Consider the following 22769-nt stretch of genomic DNA (forward strand, 5'->3'; position numbering starts at 1 on the left):
TTCCCCTTCAGAATGGAAATGAACTAACAGAACAGACACTGATTCGTAATGCTGGTGCTTTTCAAATTAACTGGCAGGTTTGGAAAGGGACAGCTCATTTTACAAAGTCTCCAGATGATATGAATGGAGGTGGGTAGAAGCTGAACAGGGACTCATTGGAAAGGCTTCTGTTAGCCCTAAAACCTGATTATATTGGGAGCGGCTGCTGAGCAGGTCATTTACCAGATTACTGCCTTTGCAGTCTCCTGGACCACTGCTTTCTTCTGCGGGGTTAATGTGCTGTGGCTCTCATGATAGCCCTGCATTCTCAAACTTAAAAAAAAGAACACTCTTAATTTTAAATGAAAGCAGGACACGGCGGGATCATGGGACTTTGCCTGACAATTTCTTGGCTTTTGCTATGCTATTCCTAGTGAGAGAGACACTGCACAGGACCAGGCAGAGACTGTGGGGTTAAAGAACGGGCCTAGCAAGTGTTTAAGCATGTTTGTAACTTTAAGCACTCAGAGTACCTGCTTTGAAGTCAGTGCTAAGTTAAGTCCATTGCTAGGGTCCATTCTTCATGCATCTCTGTGTTCTCACAAGTTTCTCTGTCACTCTCATATCTTGCCTGGTTTTTCCTGTCTCAGTATAAAACCAAGCCATGTTTTGCCATTGGAATGGGCGCTCATGCTACTTCAGAATTTCCTCGTTCAGGGCTGATGGGTAGGCACCTCTGTAATGTCAGTGCTTTTGGATAAAGGGGAAACACATTATGGTCAATTTTTCCAAGCTTTAGTGGGCACCTAAACACGTGGCTTGATTTTCGGGGTGCAGCCCACCCACAGTGGCCGGAGCAGTCAGTGGAGCTTCCCTGATTTACAGCAGCTGATGATCCGGTGTCATGTTTATGCCAAAGTATCTTATTATCTTGTGATAATGTCCTGGGGAGGGGCACCGTGAGCACATCATCTCCCTTTCCAGTAATAAAAACCCTTCTCAGGGCTCTATGATGGGAGCAATCTGATGACTATGTAGTCAGCCGCACCCCCTAGTGTTAGCCATTTTAGGGCTAACAAAAGCCCCTCCCAGGGAGTCCTGCTCAGGCCATTGAAGAGCTGTGGCTCTTCACACCTGCAGAGAGAAATGCACAGCATCAGCCAAGCAGTTGGAGATGAACAAATCAAAGGTTGAAATACACCACAGACCCTTATGGCTCACTGTCGGAGGCGTGGCTGTCCCTCCCCGTCAGTCTTGGAGGGAGGCCACAACTCCTCTCTGTCTTGTTCCTAAGAAGGCAGTCTGGAAAAGTGGGAAATTAGTTGTCTCTGGTGCCCAGGTCCGCTGAGCGGGGCTGGGCCCTAGTCAGGCTCTGGGGCTCAAGCCCTCAGGCCAGGGGGGAGCCCCAGACAGTCTAGGGCTCTGGCCCTCAGGCACGATGGAGCAGTGAATCGTCTGGGAGCCAAGCTCTCAGTCAGGATGGCGCACCAAACAGCCTGCGGGGGCTCAGGCAAGGCAGAGCCCTAAACAGTCTATGGGGCCCAGACCCTTAGGCAGGGCAAGGCACCACGCAGCCTAAGGCTCCAGCCTGCAGGCAGGGCACAGCAGTACCGGGTCTAGCGCCCTATCTTTGGTGGATGGTAGATTAACACTGGCCTAAGGTGGTGAGGCTGACGCTCCAGGGATGGGAGTGCAGGGGAAGCCAGGCCCACCTTACGCCACTGGGTCCGAGTCCAGGGCCCTAACAGCGGCAGAGCGCTATGCTACTGGGTCAGTGGGGATCCAGCCGCGGCATCCTGACCTGAATTCAGGCAGTAACACAGTCAGACAACAGTTGGCTGTTTCTGGGCTACTTCCAATCCTCCCCTCGGCGTGTACCTGGATCCAGGAGTCATCCTCCATCTCCCCAGGATAAGCCGCCAATGGTTGTCCCAGCTGCTCCTCGGCATCTGGAGCGGCAGGATGTTCTGGAGGCTCAGGCAAATCCTTGGGGCAGCCGAGGTTCTCCTTGGCATCCCACTCCGGCAGTGCCCACCTTTTATAGTTCCTGCTCCTGTCCTGCCCCTCTGCTTCCGGTGGGGTGGGCAGGGACTTGCTGGATCCACCCACTAGGGTGTGCGTGGCCCTCCCTCCCTGCCAATTCCTGAGGGAAATCACTGCCCCCCATGCTACACTCACCATGAATTCTATCCTGGGTTAACTTGAGGGCTGACCTTTCCTTTCAAGGGGTCATTTGTCAGTCAACCAATTCTGGGTGGGGACTTTAAATAGGCCCCACCTCTTACTATGTGAACAGTGTTTGGGCAGATTTTGGAAGAAGTTCTATTTTAACTATTGCCTGTTGATAATGTTTTATGTTTCGAAACACTGCCAGTGTCTTCTGTTTGTCATCTGGTGATGCTCAGCATTTCTTGGAGCCTTGGTTTGGACAATGCCATGGTCAATTCTTGAGTCTGTGGCATCTTCTTAAATCGAGTGGGTACCATTACATGGCTCATATTCAGTATAAAGTGTCCATGCACCTGCTTTCATACAGAAGATCCCAAGAGAGGACTGCTAAGGGTAACATAATACTTCTGGGATGTCCATGTAATGTATGTGCTCTGAGCAAACAGTATCTACTAACTGATTTAACTGCAAAGTAGATAAAATAAGTGCAACCCTGTTTGATAACTGTATGAGGAGCATAAGCTCGCATTAATACTCCTCACTTTTCCAGTGTGGATTTTCCTCTTTCTTAAAGCATAAGCGCCATCTGTTGGAGATGTGGTGCATTATTCTGGATAGGTTTAAGGGCCAGATTTCATTTGCAATTTTTGTCCTGGAACTTGTACACACTGTGTTCCTCCTCTACCATGGTGAGGCCTGCACTTACTGGTGGATTTGCTTGCCTCACAGATTCACCCTGTGGGTCGGGAAACAGCCCAGAGACCTTCCCCTCTGGTAGAAGCCACAGTCCAAGTCAATTCCTCCTGTGTTTGATCAGGAGTTGGGAGGTCTGGGGGGAAACCGGGCCAGCCCTCTACTCTGGGTTCCAGCCCAGGGCCCTGTGGACTGCAGCTGTCTAGACTGCCTCCTGGTACAGTTGCGCGACAGCTACAACTCCCTGGGCTACTTCCCCATGGCCTCCTCCCAACACCTTCTTTGTCCTCACCACCGGGCCTTCCTCCTGATGTCTGATAACACTTGTACTTCCCAGTCCTCCAGCAGTATGCCTACTCATTCTCAGCTTCTTGTGCGCCCGTTGCTCCCAGTTCCTCACACGCACTTCCTCTCCTCTGGCTCCCTGGCTCCCTTTGGCTTGACTCGAGTGAGCCCTTCTATAGCATCAGAGGGGCCTTAATTAGAGTCAGGTGCTTAACAGTCTCACCTGACTCTTAGCAGGTTAATTGGAGTCAGGTGTTCTCATTAGCCTGGAGCAGCCCCTGCTCTGGTCACTCAGGGAACAGAAAACTGCTTATCCAGTGGCCAGTATATCTCCCTTCTACTACTCTACTGTTCCCAACTGGTCTGGGTCTATCACAACACACACTCCTTCACCCTGAACATTTTGATTGATCTTTCGAGGCTTTGGCCCTAAGTTTGCTTTAATGGATAAGGAAACGCTTAAGTGATTACCCATGGACACAGGTAGGCAAACTCGAGAATCTGGGCTGGTGCTCTGCTGTTGTCCACACAATTTGGCAGCCCCACACCTACATTTATGTCCATTCTCTGCAGATAGGCTTGTGGCTAGATGTGGTTGAATGATCTGTGGTGAGTAAAATACACAATGAATTAGTCCTTTGTCCATGAGCAGTTTGTGATTTGTTTTAAATGGTTTGTTTATTTGCCATTATCTGACAAATAGTTTGTGCAAAAGAAGTTCAGCAACCAGAAGTTCCCTGTTACAAATCTCAGTGCCACCAAGTGCCACCTCACCGTGTGGTGGAACATTGCAGCCTCAGTTTCCTCTTGTCTTTTGTGACTCCACTCAGCCACAAATGCCTTCCAGGGTACCAGCGTCCACAGGCCTCCCGCTCAGGCCTATCAGTTCTTCTTCCTCCCTATCAATACTTCTCCCCCACCCCCAATCAGGACACACCACATTCCTTCTTCCTCTTCACTCAAGGGGTCCTCTATAGCCTCTCATTAGGGTCTGTGCATAGTCCTCTTTGTTCCCCTTCAGAAGTCCACAATAGTCCTGCGCAAACCTGGGCCCTCTCAGTTGGCCGCTGGACCTGGGCTAACTCAGACTCCTTCCCCACACCCTTACCAAGAGAGACCTGACAGCTGCATATGCTTTCCCTTAGTTCTTTAGCAGAAGAGTCCCTGCTGTCCCCTGGGTCATTTCCTCAGGCAGCCAAGTAGAAAGGGCTCTAGCTCTCAGGAAAGAGTTGTCAGCCCACACTCCTTCACTCACCCCCTTAGTGCTGGGCTTTCTTCCTCTGCAGTCCAACACCCTGTTCAGCTGTGGTGGGGTGGGGCTGGCCAGCCACATACCTCTGGGCCTTAAAAGGAGCAGGCTGCCCTGTTCCATTCCAATCTGCCATAGTCAATCCGCTGCTTTATGGCTGCTTTGCAAGGGTGGAACAGCACAAAACAGGTCACGTCCAGCTAGGGATCAGTTTCAGAAAGTCTAATGGGAGTTCAGTACCATATGGCTCTTTGACCGGCACTGTTTGCTGTAGCAATTAAAAAGTACATGTTTCATAGTACAGACTGAGCTTCTTTCCTGACTCTGGTTTGTTTGGTACAAGTCAACACGTATTTAAGTGCCTTTGCACTGACCTGTATTGCCCTTGTTCGAGACAATTGTACAAATGAAAAAATATCTTTCAAGCTTTACTATCAAACTCCCACCCTGCTGATAATCTTCCAGCCAAACACCCTGATGTGGAGAAATGGACCGTAGTTGTGCTCTGTAACGGGAAATAGCTCTGTCCATCAGGAGAGTGCTTTCCTCTTGTGATGTCTCACTGCTTCTTCACTGTCTCTGCTGTCTGTACCCCAATTTCGTTGTCTCCCCACTTCCAGGGGAACTGGCAGTCCTTCGCCCGGCCTTTCGCCACAGCACGAGCTGCAGTCCCTAGTCCAGCCCCTTGCTCGGGGGCAAACTGCAGTCATCTAGCTGGCCACTTCCTTTGGCGGCCAGTGGGGCAAAAGGGAGGGGGGGACCCCGACCAAGGGACCTTGCAGCTGTCAGCCATTCACTGCCTCTCCTTCCCCTCTGCTGCTCCCTACTTACTCTGGGCCACTTCCCCATAGCTCCAGCACTACTCAGCCCCTGTATTAAGGCCACAGTCTGGGAGCCAGCCAGGCTGGAACTCTGCTTTCTCCCCTGACCCTGCCCAGCACTGCTCTGTCCCAGGTACTTCTCTCTACAGGCAGCCAGTCCTTCTCCCTCAAACTCCAGGGAGAGACCGAGCTCCTCTCTGCCCTGCAGCCCTTCTTATAGGGCCCAGCCTGGCCCTGATTGGTGGCTTCTAAGCCTTCCTCTGATTGGCTGGGTTCTGTGCCACCACTCCAAGGGCTGCTATTAACCCTTTGCCAGCAAGTGAGTGGCAGCTGCCCCATCACATGCTCTGTTTTCTCTTGAGTTGTTAAAATAGAGAATGGGTTTTCCATGACAAAAGTTCCGGTGGAAGCTGGACTGGAAACTGGAAAGAGAACTTCTGCCCTCAGTTGGGTCAGATCATCAGTCAGCTGATGTAAATGGGGGTAGCTCCACTAAAGTCAGGGATCTGATTTATAGCAGTGGGGATCTGGCCCAATCTAACTGAAAAAAGAGACTTCATCTCAGTGTTTGCAAGTATGGATTTTCCATTTAAACATGCCACTGTGTTCACATGATCACCTGCAAGGAGGTCTAATGAAGCCTTTATTGAGGTTGCAATATACACTAGTCACCCTGCTGTAGTAATAGATAAGAAGCCGTGAGACTGATTCAAGCTGTTAGTTCTTGTGACTCAGGAAAAGCCAAGATCTTCATTCATCACCATAAATGGGGGATCATTCTTCCCTTAAATTGCCGTTTTTGCTTTGTGCCTACAAAGGTGAAACAATTACCAAAGGTTATGATGTTTACAGAAACGAATAATCCAAAGGAATTAATTCAGTGTTCTCTTTCTCTCTAGCACGTAACCTGGATTGCAGTGTTGTAGGGCTGAAGGGAACTTGCTGGTGCAGTTTTCTGGGTAAAGTGCAGGGCCGGCTCCAAGCACCATCATTCCAAGCTGATGCTTGGGGCAGCATTCTGCAAGGGGCGGCAGTCCCTGTTGTTTTGCCCCCAAGCAGCGCACCGAATTACCTCCATAGGCGGCGGTGGGCAGTCCGTGTGCCCTTAGGGTGGCAGGTACGTTTCCGTGGTGAGGGCAATTCAGCAGCAGCGTCTATGTTTAGCTGTCCCGGTCAGCTTCAGCTAAACATAGAAGCTGCAGCCAAATTGCCGCCGCTGCGGAAACGCACCTGCCGCCTTAAGGGCGCACAGACTGCCCCCACTGCCTGCGACGGAAATTCGGCACGCTGCTTGGGGCGGCGAAAACTGTAGAGCCGGCCCTGGTAAAGTGTGAAAAGGATTTCCATGTATCAAATATGTGTCGCTTAGTTCTGTAAAAGGCCCATGAAACATTGCATGAAGGGGAGAAATAGTCAAAGGGATCAGTGGAAGTTAGAAACTCAACTCCTGAAATTTACTGGGATTTGGGTGCCTAACTCCAATTGTCTGCTTTGAGAATCCCAGCCTGAAATGTCAGCTGCCAATTTTGAGAGTTGATTTATTAACAATGGAGAGTGTGGCACGTTTACCTCTCATTTCAAAAACTGTCACCCTCATAGTGAAAGTTAGGTTCTATTTCCGGCTGTTCTGCTCTGTAACCTTGGGCCAGTCACTTACCCTCTCTATCCCCATTGGTAAACATTATACACCTCCTTCTCCTCCTCTTTGGTTATAAAGGCTTTGAAACCTCTGGATGAAAGATTGAACAAAAACTAGTAAAGATCAGTAAAAGTGCTAAACAGGGAATCATTGCTTTTAAATCCAGATTAAGTCTAGCTTCTAAACCAGGATCCAAGCAAGCTAGAAATTCTTTCTGCTGTTGTTATTTTTCAATGTTATCTTATCAAACTAAACAAATAATCAAAATAATTATAAGGCGGACATTGAGCTGAGCCATGATGTTTGGATTAGGATACAAACTTCCCCAAAGTTTGAGTGTGTTAGGAGCAGGGGTTAAGTTTGGGCCCATCTCAAGTAAAATAGTGACAAAGAATAACGGTTGTTTTTCTCCAACATGCAATCACATGGACTGAGGTGGAAAGAATGATTATTACATTCTAACAAAGTAACTCAACCAGTCAATTGATCAGATGACTCTTGACTCAAAATGTTTCCTGGCAAACTCTGCATTCTGTCAGCAAAATGATCAAAAGAAAAAAAAATCAGAATTGTTTTTTGTGTTTGTACAAGGAACAATATGACCCAAGCACATTGTTTAAATTATGTCCCTTTCAGAACATAAATGTTAAGTCTTAAAAATAATACAGCCCTGTGAAGAAATATATTTGGTGAAGACAGGAAAGATCTTGATTCAAGTCGGGATTGTGACAAAACAACAACAATGGTTATTCCCCAGCTGATGTAAATTGGTAGAACCCTATTGAATGATATGGAGCTACAGTGATTTACAGCAGCTGAGGATCTGGTCCCATAAATCGGTTTCCTCTTTAGCATTACCCTCGGTATGTCTTCATGGCAGACTTCACTCAAGTTACGTACACTTGAGTTACTGGTCTTGAGTTAGCCTAGCCGGAGTGAGAATGGCCACACTGAAATAATACTTGAGTTGCTGCATCCAGGGTGGCACTGAATTCACTGACGTGAGGTGCGAAGACTTCTGGGGGCACATCCCATGGTTCTTAGCACTGCAGTAAGCTGAGCCACTCTATGAATTCTCTCCCAACGAATTGTGGACGAACTTTGTGTGTGGACAGGATTTGAGTTATGTGTAACACACAAGTCATAACTCTAGTTAGCTTTTGCAGCGCTCTGTTGTGACGGGCCTTCCCCGACTCTCCAGTGCACTGGGCGAATGTATTGCAGTTCACCAGTGCGGAAGCTCACCAGCACTGAAGGAGAGGCAGGATCAAGCTGCTACTCCAAATCACACTCCCCTTGATCAACCCAAGTGCTTGAGTTTAGCTGCCAAGGGCCTTCGGTGTCGGTGGGAGTTGGGACAGAGCTTATTCCTTAGTGATACATAAGGTGTACTCAGAGTTCACACATTTTAAAATCTCTTAAACTGTAACAACTAAGCCTAAAAGCTGATTTAAAAATCACACTAATTGCACTAAACACCATTCTAAGGCAAGCAATTCATTTACTGTGCTCTCTAGTTCTCCCAGTCTGTGTAAAGACCTGACAAATAGCAGCACACAGTTTCCATCTTCAGTAGTCCTGTCCTTGTCCCACAGAGCATTACCAATTAAATCATGCACTATAAACTGCCTGCATACAAAGTCCACGTCGGATTTGACACCTACCTAGGGAAGTTTTTTTTGTTTGCATTTCCACAGCTAGATCAACATGCAGGAATCATGGTCACATGTGTGTCCAACTTCATCATTAATCTGAAAATGAGGCAAAAGATTCCATTATTATTCTGTAGTCTATTTAAAAAGCAATAAAGGAATGTTGGAAGGAGAGTCTTGGTTGTGATGGAATTTCATAGTAGACTCTGGATGAAATTCACTCCTCTGTAGAGCCCAGCGCCAAGCCTATGTGTCACTTAACTCCCACTTAAGCTCTATTTTGAGGGAAGTAAGCGGTGCCTATGTGAGGTACTGGCCCTCTTGATTGGGCAATATCATGCTCTATGAACAAAATGGATGATCTGCCTGACTAGTGACCTTCTATTCTAGTACTGGAAGAAGGTAGGCCTGGTGGTTAAGGAACTGGCCTGGCGCTCAGGAAATCCAGGGTCAACTTCTTGTGTGCCATGGGTAAGCTAGTTTCATCTTTCTGTTTTGCAGTTTCTCATCTGTAAATTGGAAATAATAATACCTTTCTTCCCCTGGCCCTCCCGCCAGCTCTTGTCTAGTTAGATTATAGGATGCAGTGTAGTTGTGTTGGTCCCAGGATATTAGAGAGACAAAGTGAGTGAGGTAATATCAGGTCTCCTGAAGAAAAGCTCTATGTAAGCTTGAAAGTTTGTCTCTTTCCCCAACAGAAGTTGGTCCAATAAAAGACGTGACCTCCCCCACCTTGTCTCTCTATTTAGATTGCAAGCTATGTGGCACAGGCATTGTCTCTTACTATGTGTGTGCTCTCAGTACAATGAGATCCTGATCTCGCTTGGAGTCTCGAGGCATTATTACAGCAATACAAATAATATATAAGATGTTACATACAAACTAAAATTTGCCAGCCTTTAATAACCCAGAGCCTCAGCATCCGATGTGACAGCAATAGATGCGCGAAAGGAGCAAATACTGATCAGCTCCACTTGTGGTTTTTGACAGACTGTTCTGGAAAGAGAAACATAACCTGTCTCTGTCCCTCACTGTGAGGCTCTACTAGCAGAAAATGAATCACAGTGTTAGTCTGCATCCCATGCTCAGTGGGGAAACATAAATGCATCAAGGCAATTATCCACCTACAGAGCATGTAACAAAGAGGACGGATGGTTATAGCTATTAGAAGAACATGCTTATATTTATTCAAAGTGATTTTAATACTGCATATTCTTAATAGGAAATCCTACACAAAACAGACTGACTGACAATGAGGAGAATTGTTTATTCTGAGCACGCATCTATTGTTGTTATAGAGAATCAGAAAAGTGCAAGAGAGCTACACAAAACACAGAAGAGAGGCAATCCAAGCACCCAAGTGTTCACAATCTAACTCAGCTGAGGAGGCTTTGCAGAACACTGGTTCAAACAGAAGGGGGCATGGAGACCTCATCAATGATGGGATTATCTCAGGAGGGAAACCATTAGCCAGAGGTGCCACCAGAAATGAAGTCTGATTGGGAATCTCTCTGCAGACTCAATGAGAGAGCGCAGATAAGGATAATTAAAAGATGAAAAAATACAGAGGAAGGGCACAATTAGTGGGAGTTTTGTCACTGACTTTGGCCCCATGAGGAATTTAGAGTAGCACCATTGGTTGTCTCACCTGCCAGCGCCAGGTGGTAAGGCATCCCCTTACACCACTGCACAGACTGTCTGGGTCACAGTACAGTGAGGGAGAACAGCTTTGCTACCTCCCTTCCTAAGCAGGTGAGTAGAGAGGCATTGAATCTGCCCAACTTGAGCAGCTCAGCAGATGCAGAAGGGAAATAATTTACTGTTGGTATTGGTCACTCACAGATTACTTCCCTGTCCGCCCTGGCCCCTTTCCACCTGAGCCAGAGGAGGGAACCAGGAAGTGAATTGTGACTCTCCATCACAATTTACTGCCTGTTGTGCTCACAGGATGGCTCAACTATTGGGTGTCCTGTGCTCAGAGCAGATACGTAGTCATTACTTATGAAGCCATAGTTTGGCCAACAAAATGTAAGAGGAAAAGCTGTTAGGAAAACCAAAATATTCTCTGAGAGTGCAGAGAGATTTAGAAACACTACTATATAACAGAAACAGACCCAACCACACACACGACCCTAAAATAAAGCCCATTCTCTTGCTCAGAACAAACAACTATATATTTTAAAGCTCCTAAAAATTGCCCTTTTAGCTAGCTATAGCGTCTGGGTCTATATGATTTTAAAAGTCACCCCCCCCAACCAATGGAGAGTAACTTAGGCCTGTGTTTCATGTGTATAGGGAAGAAGTGGCAATCCAGTCCTAGATTTCAGATCCTACAGGAAAGGACTGTGGAAGTCCTCCTGTCAGACTGGAAACTCATCAATACCCAGACAATTTTAAATGGTTGCCAAGACGACCAAAAAAAAACATTAAACAAAAAGAGGCAGAAAAAGTAATTTTTTAGCAGTATGAATTAGGGAATAGAAAGGAAATTGATTGGCCACTTCCTACTAAATCAACAGCATGAGAAAGTGATCACAAGAAGGATAACTCCAGGAGAGGGACATTAAGAGACACACATGGAAAAATGACCAACCAAAAGGACTTTATAATCAACTCTACTGACTGGGCTGTCGTAGTTTGTTCTCCAAGACCTCACAATGAACTCAACAGGAACAATGGGCTGAACTGAAGGAATATAGAATGTTTGGCTACTGTGTGGTCACTTAAAGTTGTGATGAAAGTGGACAGATTATCACCAGCTAGAATTCTGTCAGGTGGCAGTAAATAAATAAATAAATAGGGTTCCCAAATTAGCTGGCTCCTCTGGTGCTTCTGGATCCAGGAGGTCAAAAGAATAACCAAGCTTTGCTGGGGGTGTATTTGGGCAGATGGAAGACATTCTCTGAGGAGCTGTCTTCCAATCATGCAAAGGCAAGCCTCTGACCACTCACTGCTCCCGACCTCTGGCCCTGATCCTGCAACTTTTATAGGTGAACATACCCCCTTCATCTGTGTGGAGCCCCAGGGACTTCAGTGAGGTGCCATGTGGGCTCAGAGATCTCCCTGCATGGAGCCAGTTTCAGAATCAGGGCTTACAGAGTATGTGTGATTAACAAGATCTTAAATAATTTCTGTCTGCTTATGTTTGAATTGATATGGGCCAAATCCTAGTGTTTTCACTCTGGCAATCTCCCATTAAAAGGCAACAAAACCAGAATGTTGGGCTTGAGCTTTGCCCCATATTTGTGACAGTAAAATTGTCAAGCTTCGAGCCAAGAACTGGCATACTCAATTCCTTCCAAAACCAGGAAAAACATAATGCAGTCACATATAGCCATAGATTCTAAGGCCAGAAGGGACTCTTGGGGTCATCTAGTCTGACCTACTGAATAACAAAGGCCAGAGAATTTCCCAAAAATAATTCCTAGAGCAGATCTTTTAGAAAAACACTCTGCTTTGATTTTAAGATAGTCAGTGATGGAGAATCCTCCATGACCCTAGGTAGATTATTACAATAGTTAATTACTCTCACCACTAAAAAATTACACCATATTACCAGTCTGAATTGGTTAATTCAGCTTCCAGCCATTCGTTCATGTTATACTTTTCTCTGCTAGATTGAAGCGTCCATTAGCTATTTGTTCCCCATGGAGTTACTTATAGACTGTAATCAAGTCACCTCTTAACTTTCTCTTTGTTAAGTTAAATAGATTCAGTTTCTTGAGTCTATCACTATAAAGTATATTTTCTAATCATTTAATCATTCTTGTGACTTTTCTTTGAACCTTCTTCAATTTATTAACATCTTTTTGAATTGTGGGCACCAGAACTGAACTCAGTATTCCAGCAGAGGTCACACCGGTGCCAAACGCACAGGTAAAATAACCTTTCCACTCCTACCTCGACATTCCCCTGTTCACACATCCCAGTATCACATTAGCTCTTTTGGTCACAACATGACGCCGGGAGCTCATGTTCGGCTGATTGTCCACTGTGACTCTCAAATCTTTTTCAGAGTCACAGCTTTCCAGGATAGTCAACCATCCTGTTAGCATGACCTACATTCTTTGTTCCTAAATGTACACATTTACATTTAGCCATATTAAAATGCATATTGTTTGCTTGTGACCAGTTTATTAAGTGATCCAGATAATTTGGAATCAGTGACCTGTCCTCTTCATTATTTACCACGCCCCCAAATTTTTTGGTCATGTGCAAACTTTATCAGTGATGATTTTATGTTTTCTTCCGCGTCATTGATAAAGATGGCTTATTTGTATTGCTACCGGCTATTTGCCAGGAAAGTAAGAAGCATTAAGTGTAGCCGTTGAGTCACCAGGTGATCACTGCTGGGTGCTGTCTGGACACCAGCCATAAGTGCCACTTAGAGGATAACATCACATCTTGTTATTATCAGATATTGCTGGAGCAGTTCCTCCACCCAAACCCACCCAAGTCTTGCTCTTGTCCTGAAATCAGACATTCAGTGGGTATCCTGAAAAGCAGGCTAGACTGTGCCCAGCTAAACAAATCCACAATGCAGAGAGAGGACACTAGGAGTGTTCTTTCTCTTGGGCCCCTGTACAGAGGCTAAGCATAGACCCCATCGTGCCCACTGGGCCATGCTAATGCTGTAGTACTGCTCTCCAGTGGGCATGGGGTGAGGGGGAGTGTGGGCAGCACAGGGGGCAGTGCGTGGTGCACCCAGTCAAAGGATAAGGGAGCTTCTCCTTCCGGTACATCCTGCTTGGTGCTCCAGGAGGAGTGTGGCTTTTGTCCTAAGGGCGGAGGTTGTACCCTGAAAAGAACTTTGGAGGTGCCATTCAGCGGTGCTAATTCTGCAGGAGCTCTTGTTGCACTCTCAGGAAGAGATGGAGTAGATCTGGGAAGGAGAGGATGCAGGGCCAGAGAACCCACTGGTACCTGCATCCAGTGGTCAGTTCCCTTCCAGAGCAGAGATGGAATCAGCATGGAAGCTTAGGGACTCCATGACCTTAGGGGGCAGGGAAGATTCCCTCCTCCATGGCCTCATCAGGGATCCCTAGTGAATACAAAAACTGGCTATTTGGTCTGTGTGGTGATTTGCAGGATTTGACCCTAACTGCAGAGTTGCAGCAGCTACAGAAGGAGTCACATGACAGAAGACAACCAAATAAACATCTGCTGAACATCACTGAAGAGAGCAGAGAAAGAGATGGCACTTTACCTTCAAGCCACAGTACACTGGAGGTGCATTCATAATACAGCACGTGGAGGCGAAATCGGCTCTCCGCTCCACCAGCTCTGTAAGGAATGCTGGGGTTGCATCAGGCATTGTCTTGCTGAAGCTTTCTTTCAGTCTGCAATGTGGTGGCAACAGGTCAGATTTTAAAGGACACTTTAGTGACAGAATAAGCACTGAAAATGACACTGGTCTGTTGAATTCATGTACAAATACATCAATGGCAAAACACTGACTGATTCTAAGGAGCACAGGACAGCTCTCAGTGGGCCTGACCCACTGCACCCACCAGCAACCTCAGCTACTAGCAGCCCTGCCTTAAAACTAAGGTGGGCAGAAGAAGTCATTGCCTTGTCCCCATTCAAGAGAAAGCACCTCTGAGCCACAGACAATTTACATATCCCTTAATTCCGAGCACTTTTGTCGGGACACAGGTCACATGGGCTATTTCTATGCTGTTATTTGAGAAGCATAAACCTCAGTGAAGTTTCTAGTCCAAATATATCCGCTTTCTGTGAATATCCTCCATTATTCACTTCACATTCCTACGTTCCCCAAAACACTCGTGCCTGTGAACTTGGTCACTAGAACATCTGTAGAAAGTGAACTTAAAAGGGGAAAAGACACAGCTCAAATGAAGTTGTGCAAAAAGGTGTAGGAATATTCAGGACATATTGTAGACAAGGCCCTATTAGTCAAGAATGGAGGAGAAGCTTTAGGAGCAAATGGTGGACATAGAAGAGTAGTAAAGGATCAGGAATGTGTAGAATTTAATTCTTACTTCTGTTTGAATTCAAGGAACGTCAGGTCATTATATTCTCCACATAGCTCATCGGCCTTTGTTAGGAATTTGAATATCTCCCCTCTCAGCTGTGGCCTCTGCGGCGCAGAAAGAAAGGAATATTTCTATAATCAAGTAATCCCCTTGTCTGTCACAATGCATTGTACTGATCCGCTAGCTGTGGCTGGCGCCAGAGGTGAAAGTAAGCTGGTACGGTCTGGTACGGCGTACCAGCAAAAGCCAGTATGCCATGCAGGACTGGACCGGCTTCTGTGTGGGTGATTTAAAGGGCCCAGGGCTCCAGCCCCTGCTGGGAGCCCTGGGCCCTTTAAATCCCTGCCGGAGCTCTGGCAGCTGGGCTTGTGCAGGGATTTAAAGGGCCCAGTGCTCTGGCTGCTGCGGGGAGCCCTAGGCCCTTTAAAGCATTGCCGGAGCTCCAGTAGCCAGGCTCGGATGGGGGTTTAAAGGGTCTCGTGCTCCGTCCGCTGCAGGGATCCCTAGGCCCTTTAAATGCCCGCCGGAGCTCTGGCAGCCAGGCTTGGGCAGGGATTTAAAGGGCCCGGTGCTCTGGCCTCTAAATCTCAAAAGGCCCCGCCTCTTCCAGTTGAGGTTCCATCTCTTCTGGTTGAGGCCATGCCTCTGCTCAGGACTCTGGCATACAGGTAAGTCCTTTAAGTTACATTCACCCCTGGCTGGCGCATAAAAGCTCTGTGTAAGTTTGGGAAAGATTTTAGGGGAAGGAGAAATTTAAGAGCAAGGTAGAGGGCATCTGAGTGTGAGAGAGAAAAATATAACACTTGTTACCTGGCTAGAGACACAACCTATTGAATCCGCAATGGTACAGCATCTATTGACAAGATTATGGGTAGCATCATACACCTTACTTAGGAACACCTCTGGGATGTTGGTTCGCCTTCGCGCTATCTCAAATGTGAATCTGCAATAGGAGAAGAAAAACACAGTACCCTCTAGTTTGTGTGTTCATTATAGGCTGAAACCGGATCCCTCCTTCCAGCATTGCTGACAAACTTTAGATGATGCTATCCTGGAACTACAAAAATACCAATTTCTCCAGTGTGTATTACAGGCAGGGCTGGTAGTGCCACCTATTATTAACATTTCCTGATACTTCCCATTGTCATTATTTTTCTTCTTATTATTGTAAGCTCTTTGGGGGAAGGGACTGTGATCCAAATTCTCAAAGATACCCAGGTGCCTAACTCTCATTGGGTTAGGTGCCTAAATACCTTTGAAGATCTACTTTTTTGGGTGTCACTACAACAACAAGCACAATAGGGCCCTAATACTGTTGGGAGCTGCGGGGTGATATTCCTGAAGAGAGGCAGGATGGTCTTGTGGTTAAGGCACAGGACTGGGACTCAGGAGATCTGGGTTATATTCCTGGCTCTGACGCTGACTCCCTGTCTGTTCTTGGCTTAGTCACTTAATGCTTCTGTTCACATCATAATACTTCCTCTTCTCCACCTCACTCTATCTTGTCTATTTAGGTTGTTAGCTCTTTGGGGCAGGGACTGTCTCTTATTAGGGTTATGCAGCACGAAGCATGATGGGGCCCTGTCACAATGAGGACCTCTTGATGCTGCTGACATACAAATGATATAGAATCATAGCCTTTAAGGTCAGAAGGGACCATTATTATCATCTAGTCTGACCTCCTGCACAATGCAGGCCACAGAATCTCACCCACCCACTCCTGTATCAAACCTGTGTCTGAGCCACTGAAATCCTCAAATCACGGTTTAAAGATTTCAAGGTGCAGAGAATCTTCCAGCAAGTGACCCGATAATCATAAACCAAAGGCAATTAACCCAGTGCTTTCGAGAAGTGTTAGAATGAAACTAGGACTCCCTTTGTCAGCGAGAACCACTGTTCTGTCTGGGCTAGGAGAAGAAGGGCAACGAGCCTACATACTGATCCACTGGAAGGCTCCCAACGACAGTGCACAGCTGTTCATCTGTGGGCTTTTGGATTTCCGGCAGCTGAGGGGATTTAGCAGGTTGCAGTGAGTACATGCACAAGTAGTTTTCCAGGAGATTTTTTCCTTTGCAACAATCAGAAATTTTTTCATCCTTGGATGATAATTTAGTGCAGATTTTTGTGGTGAGTTCTGATAGCTATAAAAAAAAAGACAGCAATGAGTTTAAGAGCTGAAGTATAGTGATACCTGGCATTTTTACAATGGTTTACCTGTTCTAAACAGTGTGCAGACACTGACTACTGAATTCCCACTACGCCCTTAGGAGGCATATGGTAAATATTGTTATCTCCATTTACAGATGGGGAAACAAGCAAGAAGATGAAATGATTTGCTCAAGGCCAAACAGTGAGTCAGTGGCAGAGCTATGGTTACTACTCAGGACCTCCTGACTCCCAGCCCTGTGGTCATTCCTCCAGTGCCTTATCTAATATTAATAAGAAGTCTGTTGTGTTTAGAACAACAACATTTCCAGTTACTGCCCTGGACTTTGGATCCAGGTCCTGGAGTTCAGCGTGAGGAAAAAAAAGTGAGTTCATAAGACCTTAAGTGAATTGCACAAGCTGGAGAGAAATTTACCTCTGTGCTGTCAAACAACTCCAGATCCCAAACAGTCTCAAAATGACAATGTGTCAAACAATAAAAACACATGGTAGAAGGATGACAATATCAGAACCAGTTCCTGATGGTTGAGATACTGAAAAGGCATGACTCTGGCTTTTGCAACCTCTGAAAACTGGCTTAACTTTTCCCACCTGCCACAAACCTGACAAAGTCCAGCTAGTGAACTTTGGTATTGGACTTCGAATGCAGGGTTGGGTGCAATGCTCAGGGTTATGTGTCAGTTTTCAAATGCTTAGAGTCCATATCATCTTAACAGTAATCAGTCAAAGCCAACTTTGTTTGCACACATGGATGTTACTGTCACAAGGCATCATTGTAAAAGCTGAGTAGATTTTAGAAGAGGATTAGACATTGAAGTCAGGATACTCAAAAGTAACTAGTAAGTTCTGGTGCCTCAATGTTTAGGTGCCCAACATAGGATACCATCAAGGTGATTTTTTTAGAAAGCATTGAGCACTCACTCTCTGAAATTGAGACCACCGTAAGTGTCAAGGTAGGCACCCCAAAACTGAGATACCCCAGATCACTAGTCACTGTTGAAAATCTGAGGTACTCCCTTCTCTTCATGTCTCATTATATAATGCCTGCATCTGTAACTTTCACTCCATGCATCTGAAGAAGTGAGGTATTTTACCCACCAGGGCTGGCTCCAGGCACCAGCCGACCAAGCACGTGCTTGGGGCTGCACCTTGGGGAAGGGCGGCACTTGGATGTTTGTTTTTTGTTTGGATTTGTCGGGACAGTGCTGGAGGGTTTTTTTTGGTTTCAGCATCGCGGTGCTCGGGGGGGCAGTGCTTTGGGTGGTGCAGCGCTCGGGGGGCAGGGGCTGGCGTGGCACTCTAGGGGGACGGGGGCTTGGTGTGGCGCTCAGAGTGGTGGCGGGGGCTTGGCGTGGCAAAAAAAGTTAGAGCCAGCCCTGTTACCCATGAAAGCTTATGCCTAAATAAATCTGTTAGTCTTTAAAGTGCCACTTTTTGTTAATCTGAATACGAGTATCATCCATAATTTGACTATTTAGGATAAAACTGTAGAACTGATATTAATCCCCAAACTTTAGGACATAAAGACTAAAGACTGAGGTTAGGAAGACATTTCCCCCACAGATACATTACTGCTTAGGAGGGAAACTAATGGATGAGTTAATATAGAAACTGAATAAAAGAATTTTGAATGGATGTATTTACTCAAACTCTACAGCAGTGTGATGGGCACCTATCAAATAGAGAAATCCATCCGCTAACTTCTTCTTCCATGAGGAAGAGTAAATAAAGAAATAGAGAAAACAATTAGCAGCACAAGTGATTATTATACTAATAAATTAGTGGTGATTTGAAAACTCAATTACAAATACAGAAATAAATACATGAAATGGGAAATCTAATGGAATCACTCATGCTACTCTCTAGAGATCCCATTTTAAAGAGGTCTTTATAATTAATACAGTCATCTGAAACTAGGGCTGGTTTATACTACCGCGGTAAATCAATCTAATTTACATAACTTTAGTTATGCAAATAATGTAACTGAAGTCAATGTAGTTAGATCCATTTACCGCTGTGCCGACAGGAGAGCGTTTCCTGTTGACTTCCCATATGCTTCTTGGGGAGGTGGAGTATACAAATTGATGGGAGAGTACTCTCCCATTGATTTAGCATGTCTTCACCAGACCCTCTAAATCGATACTCGCTGCATCAATTGCAGCGGTGCTAATCTACCAGTAAGTGTAGACGTGCCCTAAGAGAAAAGAAACCCAGAGGGAATAAGCAGCAGAAACAAAACAAGCCCCTTCGAAGAATGAAATGAGAGCACTTACGAAGCTTATGCACTTCAGGGCAGATTGTTAAAGGTGTTTAGGTTCCTAACTCCCACTGGGCAGCCAAATACTTTCAAATCTGGCCTTCTCCTAAGAATTTTCTAAGGGAAGTGGTCGTGGAAATTCAACTACTTGAGACATTTTAAACAAACCTGCAGCAAAGCATGACCAAGTGTACAATGTGGTATAATTCTGCACCACTAAGGAGGCTGGACCAAGTCAGTGTTTCTCAGGTCTTGGCTACACTGGCGCTTTACAGCGCTGCAACTTTCTCGCTCAGGGGCATGAAAAAACACCCGCCTGAGCGCAGCAAGCTACAGCGCTGCAAAGCGCCAGTGTAAACAGTGCCCCAGCGCTGGGAGCGCGGCTCCCAGCGCTGTAAGCTAATCCCCACGGGGAGGTGGAGTACCTGCAGCGCTGGGAGAGCTCTGTCCCAGTGCTGGCGCTGCGACTACACTCGCACTTCAAAGCACTCCCACGGCAGCGCTGTACAGCTGCAAGTGTAGCCATACTCACAGTCTACAGCGTGTGACCCTTATTTCACGGACTGAGGGGAAAAAAGCCAAATCCTGAAGTTTATAGGATCCAGGGAGCACATCTTGCTCTCTCTTCCCTCTTCTGCTTCTCCTGCCACCTTATTGCTCTTCCACCTCCCAACCCAGTCACCACATAGCTCTCTGCCTTCCTCTCCTCCCACTTGCCTAGAGAACCTAATTCTGGGGTAGGAGACGTGGTGTTTCTAGAGGCTTCAGAGCCAACCTCCCAAAGCAGCACTCACTGAAGTGAGTACTTAGCAGGCAGAGGTGGGAGAAGAGAAGGGAAACAGCCTCAGCAGGAGCCCACCATCGCCTAGGCTCCCAAACCCCTACCCAGCATCAGGGCTCTGCCAGCCCCACTGAGCATCCCCACCATTCCTATGCCCAAGTCCCCAGGACCTGACAGTATGCCCAACCTATTACTCAAAGCATTCCAATGCCTCCCATTGTTTCTCCTTTTGATCCAAATCCCACAAACTTTTGTGGCATGACATTTGAGGCCATTTTTTGGCTTGTGGGGTCAATAAAGTGAAGAGCCACAGTGCTAGGTGACCTAAGAGATCTGTTCTGTCTAGAATTCTGGGATTCCTACCTCCTTCTGCATGCAGTCTTCAGCCATGGAACCACAGCACTTGGAAAACACCTCAGCAGAGTCTTCAGCTAGTGGGGAAATGTCCTCAAACGAGGCAGAGGGTATCTTCTGAGCAAACATTGTTAAGACGCTAGACAGTCACAAAATAGAAAATGGAGTTAGGTATTTTAGCCATTCCAAAGTCTGCCTACCATTCTTAAGTCCTGTCCATTGATATTTGTAGGATAAGTGCCACGAATTTAGAACATGAGTCACTAAAAAGAGATTTGCTTGTTTCATCCTATGGCTGCAGAAGGTCTGAAAAAAACAAATACTGTATATTCTTTATTGAATGTTGAACCAGGAGCAGAGAAGGGCAACAAAGTCTTTTATTGCCAATACTTTAGCTCTCAACCTACTAAGATGACCCACATATGCCTTATGGCTTTTTAAACCATGGACTAAAAATAGAAGAGCAATGTGATGGTGTTTCCTCACCTAGGTGACCACCTAGGATGACCAGATGTCCCATTTTTATAGGGACACTCCCGATATTCAGGGCTTTGTCTTATATAGACTCCTATTACTCCCGACCCCCATCCCAATTTTTCACACTACTATCACCTGATAGAGAAAGGGAAGAACCTCAATTAGAAACACAATCCACACCAGTGGGGTGACTAACTGATTGCCTCCTGGGCTGAGTTAAGTGGTGATCCATCAGACACTTGGGCCTTAAAAGCAGGCTGCCAGGATCCTAGGTGAAGGTAGGCGGGACTAGTGTCAGGAACTCAGTAGGCAGGAACAACCACTGGGCTTCAGAGTAAGTATCAGGGTCAATATTCAAGTAGTGAGTCAGGCCAAAGGACAGAGCTAGAGACAGGTTGGGGATCAGGCTGAGGCCAATACCAGGTATCGGGGCCACCTGGGTATTCCAGGGTTTGAACGAGGTCAAGATTCAAGATCAATACTGGAAGTTCAGGAACAGAGAAGGTAAGGTGGTCATGGCAGCCAGCTAGTGCTCTGCATTATTGCCTAGACACTTCCTGGAATGGCCTTTGGGTTAATATAGTGTGGAGAGACAATCAAATTCCATGAGGCTGTTATCTGTCAAACCCCTAGAGGTGAGACTTCCTGGGGTTGGTGTCTGCAGTGAGTCATGGGTTGCGGTGCACAAGCTGGTAACAGGTGTCAGTGTGGAGGTGGTGTTCACTGCCTGGCAACCCTGCGGGCCTGTGTATAGACCTGCTGGGCCTTACACAGGCTGAGGGAGCTTGGTGTGGAAGAGACTGTAGTGACAGTAGTATTTGTCTGTGTGGGAAGGCCTATGAATTTGGTGTTGTTTATGGCTGAAAAACTGAGCTAACTACTGTGGTGGACCCTTGGAACAAAGGCTAGGGAGACCATCCTGGGGCTGGGTCTTCTGGAAGGGGACTAAAGAATAGAAGAGACCCGCAGGGCAGGCTTCTTTATGGGGGAGGCTATAAGGAGCAGGGAACTGAAGAGACATCCAGTAAGAACGGTGAGTTGAGCTCAGGAGCTTGTGTATGTGTTGGGACTTTGAGTGCCCGGAAAGGGGATTGAACTTTGAACTCTTAGGTGACTTGCCTGGAGGGCCAGCCTGTGGAAGGCCCACGCAGATGGGGATGGCCAGCAAAAGGGGATGTAACTGGGGATACCTGCAACATATGCCCTCTTGCAAGTGGGTGCTCTAATGGTGAGCGCACCGTAACGAACTGGAAGACTGAAATGCTTAACATGCTTGCATAAACAAGGATCATTGAGCCAATCCCTCCTTACGTAGTATATTGTTTTACTCTGGCAAGCTCCCTGTGAAGTCACTGGGAATGATGCCTGAGCTATGACTGAGTTACAAGTGAGTAGAGATGTCATACTTTAGCCCTCTCTAAAGATGGACTAATGATTTGAAAGGTGCATACCTTAAACAAAAATAATCTCATTAAAACAGTGTAGTTGGGAAAGAAAAAGACCAACTTTTTCAAGCATGAGTGCCTAAACTTAGGTATCTCCCTCCCTGTGTAAGTACTTAAATAAGTGGTCTTGATTTTCAGAGGTGCTGAGCACTTGTGTTTCCATATGGATGCTCAGCATCTCTGGAAAGCAGCACATTAATTACAGGGCCAAACCTGAGACATCTCATTTGAAGATGTTGGCCTAAACAGCTGGAGTTGGGAAATCCAGAGGCATGGCTCTATACCCAAATTTAACTCTGAAACCAAGAGTATCCATGAGCACTTGCCACCTTTATCTTTGATTCACTTCTGTACTCTTATGTTATCCCACCTTCCGGCACTAGTCAAGAGCCCAGAATATTGCTCTCTGTGTTCAGTACACAAACAACACCCCGGCTGTTCGCAATGCCACTACAAAGCCGAAAGTCCAATCTACTCTCTCATCTCTACAGACTAGAAACAGTATATGCCTCTTGATCACCCTTCTAATCGGATATGAGACTCCACCAACCATGTACAAGAGAGATCTCTAGCCATGCCAGTTGAAATCATCTTGGGTTGAATGAGAGCCCATCTAAAGAAGGATTTCACAGCTCTCATATACTACAAAAGAATGGTAATAGGTTAGATTGGTTGCTTTGCACCTCTACCGAATACAGTACTTTTCCACAGAATACAATAGTGCACTTATTTTTCAAATCCTGCTGAATCTTATTACAATACAGTAAACAGGAAATTCAAATATGAAACACCTTCCCTTCTGAACA

The 22769-nt window shown here is 46.2% G+C and overlaps 1 protein-coding gene across 1 annotated transcript in view; it reads right to left on the bottom strand.

The window, feature by feature from the left end:
- Positions 1 to 5856: 5856 nt before the first annotated feature.
- GC (GC vitamin D binding protein) overlaps positions 5857 to 22769 on the bottom strand; it is an 85460-nt gene continuing 68547 nt past the window's right edge. Inside the window, exons 7-13 of the mRNA XM_030564149.1 lie at positions 20051 to 20180; positions 16422 to 16624; positions 15294 to 15426; positions 14490 to 14587; positions 13694 to 13826; positions 8500 to 8586; positions 5857 to 6006 (exon numbers count right to left, since the gene is read on the bottom strand). Of these exons, the coding sequence (XP_030420009.1) occupies positions 8533 to 8586; positions 13694 to 13826; positions 14490 to 14587; positions 15294 to 15426; positions 16422 to 16624; positions 20051 to 20180 (751 nt within the window). The 3' untranslated portion in view covers positions 5857 to 6006; positions 8500 to 8532. The remainder of the gene's footprint in view (positions 6007 to 8499; positions 8587 to 13693; positions 13827 to 14489; positions 14588 to 15293; positions 15427 to 16421; positions 16625 to 20050; positions 20181 to 22769) is intronic.

The sequence above is a fragment of the Gopherus evgoodei genome, chromosome 5 (assembly GCF_007399415.2).
Source record: "Gopherus evgoodei ecotype Sinaloan lineage chromosome 5, rGopEvg1_v1.p, whole genome shotgun sequence".
NCBI classification, from domain to species: Eukaryota; Metazoa; Chordata; order Testudines; family Testudinidae; genus Gopherus; species Gopherus evgoodei.